The sequence below is a fragment of the Canis lupus genome, chromosome 1, assembly GCF_048164855.1.
Source record: "Canis lupus baileyi chromosome 1, mCanLup2.hap1, whole genome shotgun sequence".
NCBI lineage: Eukaryota > Metazoa > Chordata > Mammalia > Carnivora > Canidae > Canis > Canis lupus.
Window position 1 is genome coordinate 24,659,171 of NC_132838.1, and position 13,461 is coordinate 24,672,631.

At 34.4% G+C, this 13,461-nt stretch overlaps 1 protein-coding gene across 8 annotated transcripts in view; it reads right to left on the bottom strand.

Moving 5' to 3' along the window:
- SMAD4 (SMAD family member 4) overlaps window positions 1–13,461 on the bottom strand; it is a 53,967-nt gene that overhangs the window by 27,244 nt on the left and 13,262 nt on the right. For 6 of the 8 annotated variants that reach the window (XR_012029301.1, XM_072823027.1, XM_072823015.1 and 3 more), the window contains exons 2-7: window positions 10,662–11,041; window positions 9,454–9,628; window positions 8,980–9,009; window positions 4,030–4,242; window positions 719–838; window positions 508–624 (exon numbers count right to left, since the gene is read on the bottom strand). Coding sequence is in view for 7 of the 8 variants with exons in the window: in XM_072823027.1 (XP_072679128.1) it covers window positions 508–624; window positions 719–838; window positions 4,030–4,242; window positions 8,980–9,009; window positions 9,454–9,628; window positions 10,662–10,910 (904 nt within the window). In the remaining variant the exon portion in view is untranslated. The remainder of the gene's footprint in view (window positions 1–507; window positions 625–718; window positions 839–4,029; window positions 4,243–8,979; window positions 9,010–9,453; window positions 9,629–10,661; window positions 11,042–13,461) is intronic. The other 2 variants (XM_072823045.1, XM_072823040.1) reach the window with 1 other exon arrangement.

The window sequence follows — 13,461 nt, forward strand, 5'->3', positions numbered from 1 at the left end:
AAATGAACAAAGTCCCTCTTCTGCCTGAAACTACAAGCTATGATCATCAGTAGAGTAACCTTCCCAATCAAGCCTACACAAAGTAATGATAGATTCCACAACTAAGTGTCTACAGTATGCTAACAGTATGATGTGGGAACCTTTGAGATCTTGACACTCAAGGGGTTTCAATCCACATAGGATGGAAATACATGATACAGGATATACATGAGATCTAGGAACATATACACAGCGAACAAACAAATGAATGGAAATCAATGTGGTGTTAATGAAACATCAGCAACAGAGAAAGAAACGTATTTAGTAAACATCACTTCTCTAAAACAAATGTATGGTAACAAAACTATAAAAAAGTAAATAATACTGTTTACTAAAAATGCTGAAAAGCAGTAATCATTTAATGAAACTAAACTGTAAGATGAATAAAAGATGTAAAACATAAAAAAAAATAGAAAGAAAACCAGTTCTCAAAAAGAAAAGGCCCTTACAACAAAAACAAGAGCTTACAGTAATGTCCGGGATGGGGCGGCATAGGCGGGTGGTGCTGAAGATGGCCGTTTTGGTGGTGAGGCAAATTAGGTGTGTATGGTGCGCTCCTACTTCCAGTCCAGGTGGTAGTGCTGTCTAAAAATTAAGGCCCACATGGATTAATTTGCTTTTAGAAAGTCTGCCTATTTTTTCTCAACTAGTTAAAAGATTTTAAAAAGCATGTACATACTATGGTGGTAAGTAGCTGGCTGAGCAGTAAATCCATTCTGCTGCTGTCCTGGCTGAGGCCCTGAAGCTATCTGCAACAATCCTTCACTATGGCTGCCTGCCAGTATACTGGCGGGCTGACCTAGAGGAACGAGAAGACATTAATATGGTACATTTATCGATGCAATCCTACATTGTTATACAGTAGATGAAGGACCAATTATATCTGATAATCACAGCTGTATTGATGGGCAAAAAATGGAACTTGTCCATGATTTATCAAATAACAAACTCTAAAGTCATCTACGAAGGCAATCCTTAACTTGAAAATGTCTGAGATTATTCTATCTTAAGAAACAACTGGCTAATCTTTAGAGGACTTTTTCTTCATAGATATTCTTCAAATGCCAGCAAAATTTCACTATATGTCTAGCCTATCATCATAAATTCAGAAGCACATCAGCTCATCCCTGGTCATGCCATCTAGCTCTGGACCTTTTTGATGAGGACTCCCAAAGTCCAGCCCCAATAAAATGTTGAAAACTGGAAATTCATTATTTTTATCAGCACTGGTACTGGTAATTGCAAAATGCTACTGTTTGATAAAAGAAAAGCAGAGCACGCAAGTATTTTAAATGGAATGTGATGGGTAAGGCGAAGTTTAGAAAAGGTCAAGCTCTACTATTCAATCAGTAAAAGCACTGCTAGTAAAAAAAAAAATTAAAGAAAGAGAAAGAAAAACAAAAAACAAAAGCCACAACAACAAATTATAAGTCTATTCTGAAATTTTTCATGTACTTTTAAAAACCAAAAAATCACTTCCTTCCAAGAACACTAACATCTTCCTGGACTGACAAGAAATTAGTTACCCTTTCTATGTGTAATATACCAGAAGTAAGATTTGTCTGGTTTCTATTTTACTTAAAACCATTCTAAGATATTGCTTGCTGACCTACATTTTTTTTTAGATTTAAAAAATTTTTAAAAGTAATTTCTGCCCCCAACATGGGGCTCAAACCCACAACCCTGAGATCAAGAATCGCACGCTCCACCGACCAAGTCAGCCAGGTACCCCAACAACCTACATTTTTAAGGCTCTTTTTTTTTTTTTAAGTGGAAAAAGCTTGATTTTTTCAAGCAAGCATGAATTGAGTCAATTATTCATCGCATTTGGAAAGCACTGAAATTTCCTAATTGTTACAACTGGCATCACTTCAATCTTTTCTCATCTAAATGGGAGTATAGATAGAAGAAAGGATATGACACCATAGTTCAAAGTATCAAGGAAAAGAAACATTTTTTTCCTTCCTACAAATCACATTTCCTTAAGGTGAAGATTATAAAAGTTAAAAAGATTGTTGCAATAATCTCCAAATTATTTAATTTTAAAGATGTTTTTAGCAACCTCACTCCCTATTTATCCCCCCAAAATTTTTTCCAAGTTTCTTTAAATGTTAATTACATTTTAACAACTATGCATGTCACAGACTTTTAGCTTACAAAAAGTGTCACTACGTAAGTGAAATGAGATTATTTTAATTTACAGATATTTAGAAAGAAAACCTGAAGATATTCAAGAGCCAAGTGAACATAGACTATAAAGTAGCCCACTGTGGTTATCTGTACTGAATATTTCCATTACACAATCCCAAGTACATAAGATGAAATGAAACAATACAACTATACCAGCTTATTTGAAATAGTCTTCCAATCCTTAGTCCAATTTCTTCTTTAATTCTATCAATACACTTTCTGAGATCTACAAAAACATTTTGCAACAAATTCTAAAAATAATCATCTATTCAATTATAAAAAATATCCAAAAAATACCAAGAAAAATTATTAGCATTTCACTCATACCATTTTTCTGGTTTTCAATGGACTTGGCTCCAGGGAATAGAACAGTTAAAGTCATTTTAGCAAGCACCAACAAAGGCATGTAAATTCAAATCTCCAGATAATATCAACAGAAGTAAGTGGCTACACTCTCACTAATCTATGCTTAGGTGGTTTTATTCTCCATCATTGACCACTCTGTCAACTATATTCTCAAACTGGTTAATAAACAGTAGACAGATAACAGAAGCACTAAGTGATTAAGAGGATCCAGGTTCTAAAGCGTGTGCTTAACCTGTATACTCCACGTAGAATATGTTGTCTATGGTGAGACTGTCATCTCACATAGCAAATCCAAAATACACTGAAGAGAAGAAATGAATTAAAGGGGAGATATTTGGTATACTGTACTTATAAATTCCATTAGAGAAATCAGTCCTCTATTTATTCTAAAGATCAAATTTCTCTTTTGAATATGATCTGATATTAAAGTAAATAGAATAATGCTCCCTTTGGTAGCCACTAACAAAGTATTAGTCCAGATCTAGCAACAATCCACTGCTGATGTGGGCTTAGATACAATCTCCGTAGCAACCAGGTACAAATAGCACCATACATATGCCAAGACCCTGCTCTGTAATTAGTTAAAAAAACAAACAAAAAAGCAACTTCACTTGCCAAACAGCAAACTACGCAGCCTTTGGTAACTTTGAAAATAAACAGCAGTATCAACAGAACAGAGTCGTTATTGCCTTGATCAGGCTCCAAGAAAAGATAAATCTAATAACCCTCTGGCTCTATAATGTGGCAAAGAAAATGGCATCTCTATCATGGGAAGAATCTTTCTGAAAAAGACCTCCTGGTTTAAAAAAAAAACACACACACATACACCCCCACCCCCCCCACCCCGCCCCAGAATTTAGCTATATTTCAAAATTGACTAAAATACTTAACATCTATCTTCAGGGATGTGTATCATAAACAACTCTGCCAGTATCCCTTTTTTAAAGTTTGTACAATGAGAGACCGAAATGACTATTATAAAGTAATATACTGCCAGATAAAGCACAATAAAAACCCTGATTAAAGGAAAGCATACTATTCCATCTAGAGATTTTATAAACATCTTGGTCCAAAACTACTTGTTAACTACTTAAATATTTCTCTAAAACATATCTGAAAGTGCAAGATGATTCTTACTTCTGCATGTAATAATTGGGAAATTACAAATTAGACCATTAATTTATTTTTATTTCTTTATTTAAATTTAATTTGCCATAGACCATCAATTTAAATCAGTATTATAATCAAAGTCATTACTTAAATCCCAAGTGACCGTTTTTTCCAGGACCAACTGAAAAATCTACTTAATACCTTTGTGCTATAAAGATACCACAGTACTTTTCATTTGGACTTACTTGGAGTTATCCTCCAAGTACATATAAATTTTAAATGGGGAAGATCAATTTGTTGACTACATTTGATTCTACTACTCACTTGTGGAAGCCACAGGAATGTTGGGAAAGTTGGTGGTGCTGGTAGCATTAGACTCAGATGGAGCCAACAGAGCTGGGGTACTGTATGTCTCCGTTGAGGCACGATTACTTGGTGGATGCTGGATGGTTTGAATTGAATGCCCTTCAGTGGATAATGATGGCTGTCCCTCAAAGTCATGAACATATTCATCCTTCACCAACATACTTGGTGGAGCTATATAAAAAATTAAACACATTTTAAAATCTTCTAAGCTTTGGTTACCAGGAAAAAAAATGTTCTAAGTAATATGACAACATCTAAAAATCAACTATAGTGTAAATAACTTTTAACTCAGAATTTTTTCATATTTGAAAACACTACTACTTTATCAGCACAAACTATTTAGAAGTAGGGACCTCTGATATATTCTATCGATCAATCTGACTGACCCCTGAAATTTGAAACTCGACCATATTCCAAACCCATCCAGCAGTGGTCCTCAAGAGGTATTCCTTAGTTTTCTGATTAACCTAGAAGAATAATCACCTTAAATACATGAGTTAGATGGAAAGCATATGGCTGGGGGAAGTGTTTATCCATGAGAAGACCAAAGTGAGATCAAGTACTTGGCTATATGTTTTTGCTAATTTCACAGTGTGAAATTATAAATGGGAAATATAAATGGGATCTGATAGCTATTCAATTCCAGGATTTATACTTATCATTAAATGATATGCTTTGAAAGTGAAATGTACTGAAATGTCCCCTACTAGGTCAGAACCAGAAGCAAAAATCCTAAATGGTAAGCCAAACTGAAATTTCCCTCTGAAAATCCAAATCACATAATGATGTTTGATAAATATTTGTTGTGAAAAAATTCAATAATCAACATCTTTCACCTTAATAAGCAATCCTAAACTCAAGCCAATACTACAGAACATTTTTCCTTTAACAAACTAGGGAATGGTTGCCTTTGTTTTAAGGAAAAAAAGAAAACTTAAACTGCATTGATAATGTCAACTGTTCTCTGCCCAGAACCTATTTGTTTTAGGCTATTGCTTTGTGGTATGCTTTTTATCTTTAGCCAACAATCCTTTACTGCTTTTCAACTAATACTACCCCAGAATCTTACAATTCATTGAATTCTAATATTAGGTTCTCTTCTTAGAACACACAATAAATAGTCCACAAAAAGACATTTTTTCCATTAAGAATCAATATATAGGGCCCTTTACCTTTCCCTACATCAATTTTTGAAAAAACTGATTACTAAATACCACTTCATTACATGGTCTTTTGTTTTGTTTTTAAGCAGGCTTCATGCCCAAAGTGGAGCTTGAACTCGCAATTCTGAGATGAAGAGCCACATGACGTACTAAGCCAACTAGGTCCCCCAACATGGCCTTTTTTTAAAAAATGGAGACTATTCCAAAGCAATATGAATAATCTATTGTTCAAATTTCTACATACAATCTCTTAAAGAGGTTTTCCATGCATCGAAAGACATGAAGGGGCACCTGGGTGCAGTCGGTTGAGCACCCAACTTTTGGATTCGGCTCAGGTCATGATCTTGGGGTGGTGAGATCAAGCCCTGTGGCCAGCTCCACATTAAACATGGAGTCTGCTTAAGAGTCTCTCACCCTCTGCCCCTACCCCACCCGTGCATGTACACACGTTTGCATTTTCTCTCAAATAAATAAATCTTTAAAAACAAAAACAAAAAGAAACGTAATGAAGATTTGGATATTTTTAAGACCAATGAATTCCATTCCAAAAAGTTTTTCTTTAAAAAATTCTAGGGAAACAAAAAATAATGAAAAGGACGCTGCTTAACACATCACTGTATCAGTAATAAAATTGGACCCAACGATTCATCACCAATGTTAGCCAGATTATAAAAATACAAAGAAAAAGTCATTTGGGACAAAAAGTAGATATTACTGTTATTTATTCGATCTTTTTTTTTTTTAAATTATACCCTTCAACAAAATTCTCTAATTTTCTTCCTATAGATCCTGACATCTCTATGTACTTCCTGGACCTTTTAGGGTTTTTGGTTGTTATAGTAACAAGGATCTTTTTAACCAAGATATTGGTATTGTTAGTACAAAGGAGAAAGCTACTGATTTGAGGAAATAGTTTGTGAACTGGATGGCTCATCACTTTTGCTTTTCAGTTGACTGTTAGGCTTAAAGTACAACTGTAATGACTAAATTCTCCTTTTAAAGAGCTACGCCTCATAACCTTCTCTCGCCTAATACACTGAATAAACCTTCCCCAATGTAAGTCTGAGAGTTCTACCGACTGCAAGTGTCTTCAATCAAATAACTTAAAACATGTCCCTTAGGTAAAACTATAGGTATCAAGGATAGATATCTGCAGAATATTTTTGCCAAGAGAAAAAAAGTTGGTTACAAAACACCATTGTACACTATGATCACATGCATGTTTAAAAAATCACATTCTGTAATTAAAAAAGCAAGGTCCAGAACAAGTGTACAATATGCTTTTAATGTAAGAAAAAGAGGGAAATAATACATGTTTTTTTGCATAAAGAAACCCTGGAAGGAAACACCAGAAACTAATAAAAGTGATTACCTGAGGTAGGGGGGAATGGGGGCAGGGGTGGGAGCACTTCTTTTCACTGTATACCTTTTTATAGTATTTTGATTTATGGACCATGTATTGCCTATTCAAAAAAATAAAATTAAAAAAACATATAGTATATATTTTTTAAGTCCAGAATAACAGACACCAAACTATTAGCTATTTCTCTTTATGGACTAGCATTCAACAAATTTATTCACTGAATAAATATTTATTGAGTACTGTTCTAGTACCTGGGACACATGAATAAAGAAAAGAAAAATTTCTTTCATGGAACTTATACTACAATATTTTTTTCCAATATTTTTTTATTGTTTAAATATCTAATATCGAGGACACATTACTCCAGCTCCTCCTGTCTATCATGATCTTCATCTCATCAAGCGTAGATAATGCCACCTTCCATGTGGGAGTATAACGAGAACAATGAAGCAATACTTGTAACTCGTACAGCTCAGTTCTGGACAAAAAGTCTGTACTTATCAAGTATCAGCTGTTATGCTTTAACCATACTTTTACAGCAGTCATACATATAACTGTAAAATATTTTATGAGGGGTAAGAAATGTATAAGGGACAGAAAAGCTGAAGCCACTGGACTCACCCCAAGTCAGTGTTCTTATCCCCACCAGCAGGCAGAGCACAGCACTCGTCTGATGCTATTGCTGTCTTATTTACTTTGTCTTTCCTCCACTAAACTATTAGCTACCTAGTGTGGAGAAAACACACCTTACTTATCCTATCGTCCCTAGATCCTAACACAGTACCAAGCAATACATGCTCACTAAACATCTCTTAAAATGAATATGCAGACTGATGTGGTCATGGAAAGCTTCACAGAAGATATGAAATAGGCTGGAAATGATTACCCTAAGATTCCAACTCAAAAGTGAAGGAGTTATCCCATTTTCTTAACTTTTTCTTTACCTGGCTTTATATTATTACTCTGTCCAAATCTAGATGGGGATGTGGAAAACACCTGTTGTTTTTTAAGGAAATAAGCCACTGAAACTGGCCTTTACAAACCACCACTAGGGGGATGTGCAAGGCTAAAACAACCCTTAGAGCTACTAAAAAGAGCCTATCACCCCCACACACAATCTGACCAAAGATGACCAAAGATAGCTACTCATAACAGCAACATGTTAGGATAAGGGGGGAGTGTAATGAGTCTTCAAAACTGGATCTCCTCACAACCACTCCCACTAAGGAGATTCTGATATAGATATCACTAGAGTCCCCCAATCCTTAACCCCTGCTGAGCTAAATACTTTAATTCTCCAAAAGCATGGGTGGAGAATGGTGAAGATCTGAAGGGTATTTACTTTCAAAGAAAAAAGAAGACTAATATTAATGTAAATTGTAGTAAAGAGGCAAGACTTAAACCAATCTTAGAGCTACCCTTCCAGACCACTACCACATTACCAATCCATGTTTTCAGAAACCTACTAACCAGTAACAAGTACCAAAAGGGACTGGAGTCTTCCTCTATTATAGCGACATGGAAGAAAGGTGAACTATAAAAACAAGTAGACTTTCAAGCTCTTCCAAAATTTTGTTTAAGGTTAGATGTATTTCTGACCCACCTCTAAGATTCTGCAACAAGTACCAACCCACTGTTCCTCCAGAACAACTGCACATCTTTCTAAGATAATGGTGGTTCTTTATCAGAGTTTCTCTTCAAATTAACTGCTTACAAAAATTTTAGTTCATATTCTAAGTAATAAAACTAAAGTTTCAACAGATCTCTGTTCTCAAATATTACACTAAAAAACACCACCCCTCATTGATTTCATTTCCCTACCTCAAAACATGCTCTTTTAAAAGAGAATTAGATAATCTATGAAAGTTAAAGTAGCCTTGTTTCATTTACTCAAAAATGTAACAAGAAAAAAATATTAACATATGTAGTTTTAAATCATGCTTAAAATTATCATTCATAAAAAATAGGGAAAAACAAAGAAAAATTAGAATATTAGTATTTCTTAAAGGACATGCTATATATGACTCCAAATTACCAAACATTATAGGTATTTATATTCATTTAAATTGGCTCTGTAAGATTTTCTTCCAAAATGATCAGTTTTTATCAATTCAAAAAATATTCTTTCTTCATATGTTTTATATTCCCCTATCATATTTTTTAGGTCACTCCAGTGCATAAATGGTAGTTCAACAAACCACCAGGCTATTTAAATTCAGTTTTAAATACTGATGTGTGCTCCCAAAGAACTGGATTTCCAAAGCAGTAAGTATTTTTCTTGTAAATATTACCAGCATCCATACAAACTAATTTTAGGTCAATAAAAAATAGAGGGAACAGGATAAAGAAGACAGAGAAAGTTACAAGAAACAGATTACCTACCATTACTCTGCAGTGTTAATCCTGAGAGATCTTAATTTTTTAAAAGGGAAAAGAAAATGAAACATTAATCATTACCATGAAAATATTTTCCACTGTATTTAAAATTACAAAGTATAAATTTAACCCAGAGATTCAACACTTCACAAACCATTTCAACTCAAGAGTAGTAGTGTAAATGCTATCTGACGATACATAAACTATTCAATTCTATAATGCCTTCCACCTTATTTTTCAAAACCAATATTCTAGATGAGCAGAACATGAACTATAGTGTATACTTAGTTTTAGCAGTCAAAATACAAGTCTATTCTAAAGTTTAAATTTAAATATTTATATTTCATTAAAAATATCTGATTCTTAACCTTAGCTGAAGTCCTGGCTCTATCCAAATTTATAATTTGGCATAGAAAAATTAAAACAGTATCAAGAACTTTTCCCTTCATGCATCTGAAGATAAAAGCAAAGTCTACTTACCAATTCCAGGTGATACAACTCGTTCATAGTGATATGGATTCACACAGACACTATCACATTTTAAGTCAAATGCATACTGACAATATTTAACATGTTTGAGTTCATTTTTATGAAGATCAGGCCACCTCCAGAGACGAGCATAGATCACATGAGGAAATCCTTTCCGACCAGCCACCTAAGAAATATAAATGATCACTTATAGATTTTTTAAAAGATTTTATTTATTTATTCATGAGACACACACACAGAGAGACAGAGAGAGAGAGAGAGAGAGAGAGAGAGAGAGGCAGAGACACAGGCAGAGAGAGAAGCAGGCTTTATGCAGGGAGCCTGACATGGGACTTGATCCCGGGTCTTGAGGATCAGGCCCTGGCTGAAGGCGGCGCTAAACTGCTGAGCCATCCGGGCTGCCCTAAATGATCATTTATTGATCATCAGTTATACATCACACGTTTAACAAGGCATTTTACATATGTTCTCATTTAATTTTTACAATCCTACAAAATCAGTATCATAATCTCTATCATAAAGGAGAAACATTTATGAACAAAGGTATTTTTCAAGACCTGTGCTTGGGTTTTTAAAATGCAAAAAAAAATATGAGTTGTTGAAGTAACCATTCTTAAAAACCTTGAAACAAAGTGTTTAAATCTAATGACTTAATATTTCTGTATGTTTCTTTAAAAATATTCAGCACAGGAGATACGTGTAGTTCTATAAAAAATGTAATCAATGAAAATGAAAAATTTTAAACTTTTATAAAATATAAGCCTTTTAACTCTGAGTTTTAAAGAAATGCTTACATTCTTTTAGAGTCTTTTTCATATAAAAGTACCAAACCTACAATATCAGATTTCTAAACTATAAAAAGACCAAGTATAACTCAGTTTTTTAAATGTACATAAAATACGCTCAAAAAGAAAAAAAGCTGCAAAGATGAATACCAAAGTGCTAAAAGGCAAGGGTTTCTTCTGCTTTTTTATTTTCCAAATTTTCTACATGGAATTTTTTTCTTAGAACACTAAAAAACTTTTTAAGATATATCTTTATTATTACATTCCCATAATGCATATTGGTATAGTACCTGATGTACAGTATCTGAAGAGATGGAACAAATATTAAATTATCCAATAGTAACTTTAAAGGAAGCAAGAATTTTTTAATCTGCCACTACAAAAGATAGAGAAAAACTCTCAAACAGGACTAACCTGAAGCCTCCCATCCAATGTTCTCTGTATGGTAACACATTTGCTAGGATGAGCTCCATTTGTAGTTATAGCTGTTATTAAAGAATCCAATTCATCTTTTTTCTCCTTCAGCTTCTTTACCAAACTTTCAATTGCTCTTTTTGCAAATGTTTCACTCTCTCCACCTTGTCTATGGCACATCAAACTATGTACAATGCTCAGACAGGCATCATTACTTGTTGGTGTATTTGTAATAGACATATTGTCCATTTGTTAAAGTTTATTTCTTTTAAATCAAATATGTCTCCAATTTCCGGAGAAATTTTGATCTTTTCGAGGCAGTGAAAAACAATGGCTAGCGTTCCAAGGAAAATTATTAGGCATGTGGTACTCAGGATAACCTAAAAAAAAGAGACATAGACATTAAAACACATTTCACAAAGTAAATTCAACTACTTGGGAAAAGATGGAATTGCTCCAGTTAAGTCAAAGACTCAGTCAGTGCACAGAATTTAAATTTGGTGCTTAGCTTTTTAAATAAAATGTTACTGTTTTTGACATTCCAAAAAATTATTAAAGTTAGTCTTGTTATTATAAGGGCACGCTCAATCAAGTCCTGTGGACTGAACTAGTCACTCTAAAGTTAAATCTTAGCAAAACTTTAAAAACGATCACTAATGAAGATCAGCACTTTAAAAATATGCTTAACAGCTAATTAAACCTAAAAGTCCACCATTAATGCACATGAAAAATTTAATATCACCTGTTACAAAATGCTGTTTATAAGTTAAAAAACACCCATCTTTCTAAAGAGACCAATGAAAGAATAAAAAGATGAATACAAATTTTTAAATGGGCAAAGTATTTTAATAGCCATTTCTCCGAAGAATGGCCAATAAGCGTATGAAAGATGCTCAAACATCACTAGTCATTAGGGAAATGCAAATCAAAACCACAAGGAGATAAATCAAATTAATCAATTAAATCAAAAGGGCAGACAATATGGGTATTTGCGAGGAAGCGGAGAAATGAAGCCCTCATCCACTGCTGGTGGGACTGCAAAATGAAATTCCTCAAAATGTTAAACACAGAGTTACTATATGACCTAGGAATTCCACTCCTAGCAATTCTACCCAAGATTACTGAAAACCCATGTCCACACAGAAACAGGTACATAACTGTTCACGGCAGTACCATTCCTAACAGCCAGAAGGTACAGTACAAACGCCACTAACTGAGGACTAGACAAATGAGTATATCCACAAAACGTAATAATATTCGGTCATAAAAAAGAATGAAGTACTAATATATGCTACAACATGGATGAACCTTGAAAACATGCTAAGGGGAAAAAAAGCCAGTCACAATGGGGCGCCTGGGTGGCTCCGCGGGGTAAGTGTCTGCCTTCAGCTCAGGTCATGAACTCGGGGGGCCCTGGGATCCAGCCCCGCATCAGGCTCCCTGCTCAGCAAGGAGTCCACTTCTCCCTCTCCCTTTCCCTCTGCCTCCTCCCTTCTCCTCAGGCTCTGTCTCTTTGTCCTCTAATAAAATCTTTAAAAAGGAAAAAATAAAAAGTCAGTCAGAAAAGGCCATATATTGTATAATCCCATTTATAAGAAATATCAGTACAGGCAAAGGCATACAAAGAAAAAGCAGATCAGTGTTTGCCAGAGGCTAGGGGGAAAGAAAACAAGAAGCGACCACTAACAGGTATGGAGTTTCTTTTGGGGGTAATGAAATGTTCTAAAATTGATGATGGGGATGGTTGCACAACTCTGCCACTATAGTGAAAAACATTTATATGCTTTTAAAGAGTGAATTTTAAAGTATGTAAAGTATATATTAATAAAGTTATTATTAAAATAGGAGGCCACTGAATTCCTTAGAAGATTTTACCTGTAAAAGCAGTAAGGTAAATTATTTTCAAAACAAATCAAAATATAGAAAATGAATATTAATAAAGAATCCATTCAATATGTTCAAAACTAAAGTAACTTATCTAACCTTAAGATCACACATGGAATAAGGAAAGGTCTTCAGCTTAAGAATAAATGAGATAAAGCAGGAATGGAGGCTATACTATATGCTGAATTGGTTTTTTGTTTGTTGAGGATACTGTATTCCATACTTATTCTTTTATTTTCTTTTGCTATTTACTTGAATCATTAAAAATCTATCCCCCCTGGGGTGCCTGGCTAGCCTAGTAGGTAGAGCAAGCCACTCTTGATCTCGGGGTTGTGGGTTCAAGCCCCACACTGGGCACAGAGCTTACTAAAAAACCGAAAAACAAAAACCTAACTCATCAGTCTCTACCAAAGCCTCTTCTGATGACCTTTACTTGTGAAACATTAATTCCACTCAACCACCCGGGATTGGAAAGTAAAACATCCAGTCTCATTTTATCCTAGTTGTCCTTTGAAACACAGCCTAAATGTCTCTTTCCTACACCCCCAATCCAGAAGAAAAACTTTCCTGGTGTGTTTACTGTGTATTCTCTGGTAATTGATCCCCTCCCTCAAATTTAAAACACACCCCAATTACAGCTCAATACATCATATTACAGTTATTTGATTATGTACTTGTCTCATGCTCTGTTGCCACAAATCTAGAAGTTCAAGAAAACAGCAAAACTTTCCCACCTTACAAATTCCCAGCACCATGCACAGTTCCTGACACATACAAGGCAAACACGGATTGACTATAGCTTTTTTATTCTGTGGCATTTCCTTGCAACGAATTTTAAATAATATACATATTTTTGTTGAATTCATTTCTGATACTACTTTCCAAAAGATTTACTAATTTAAAATGTAATTACAGT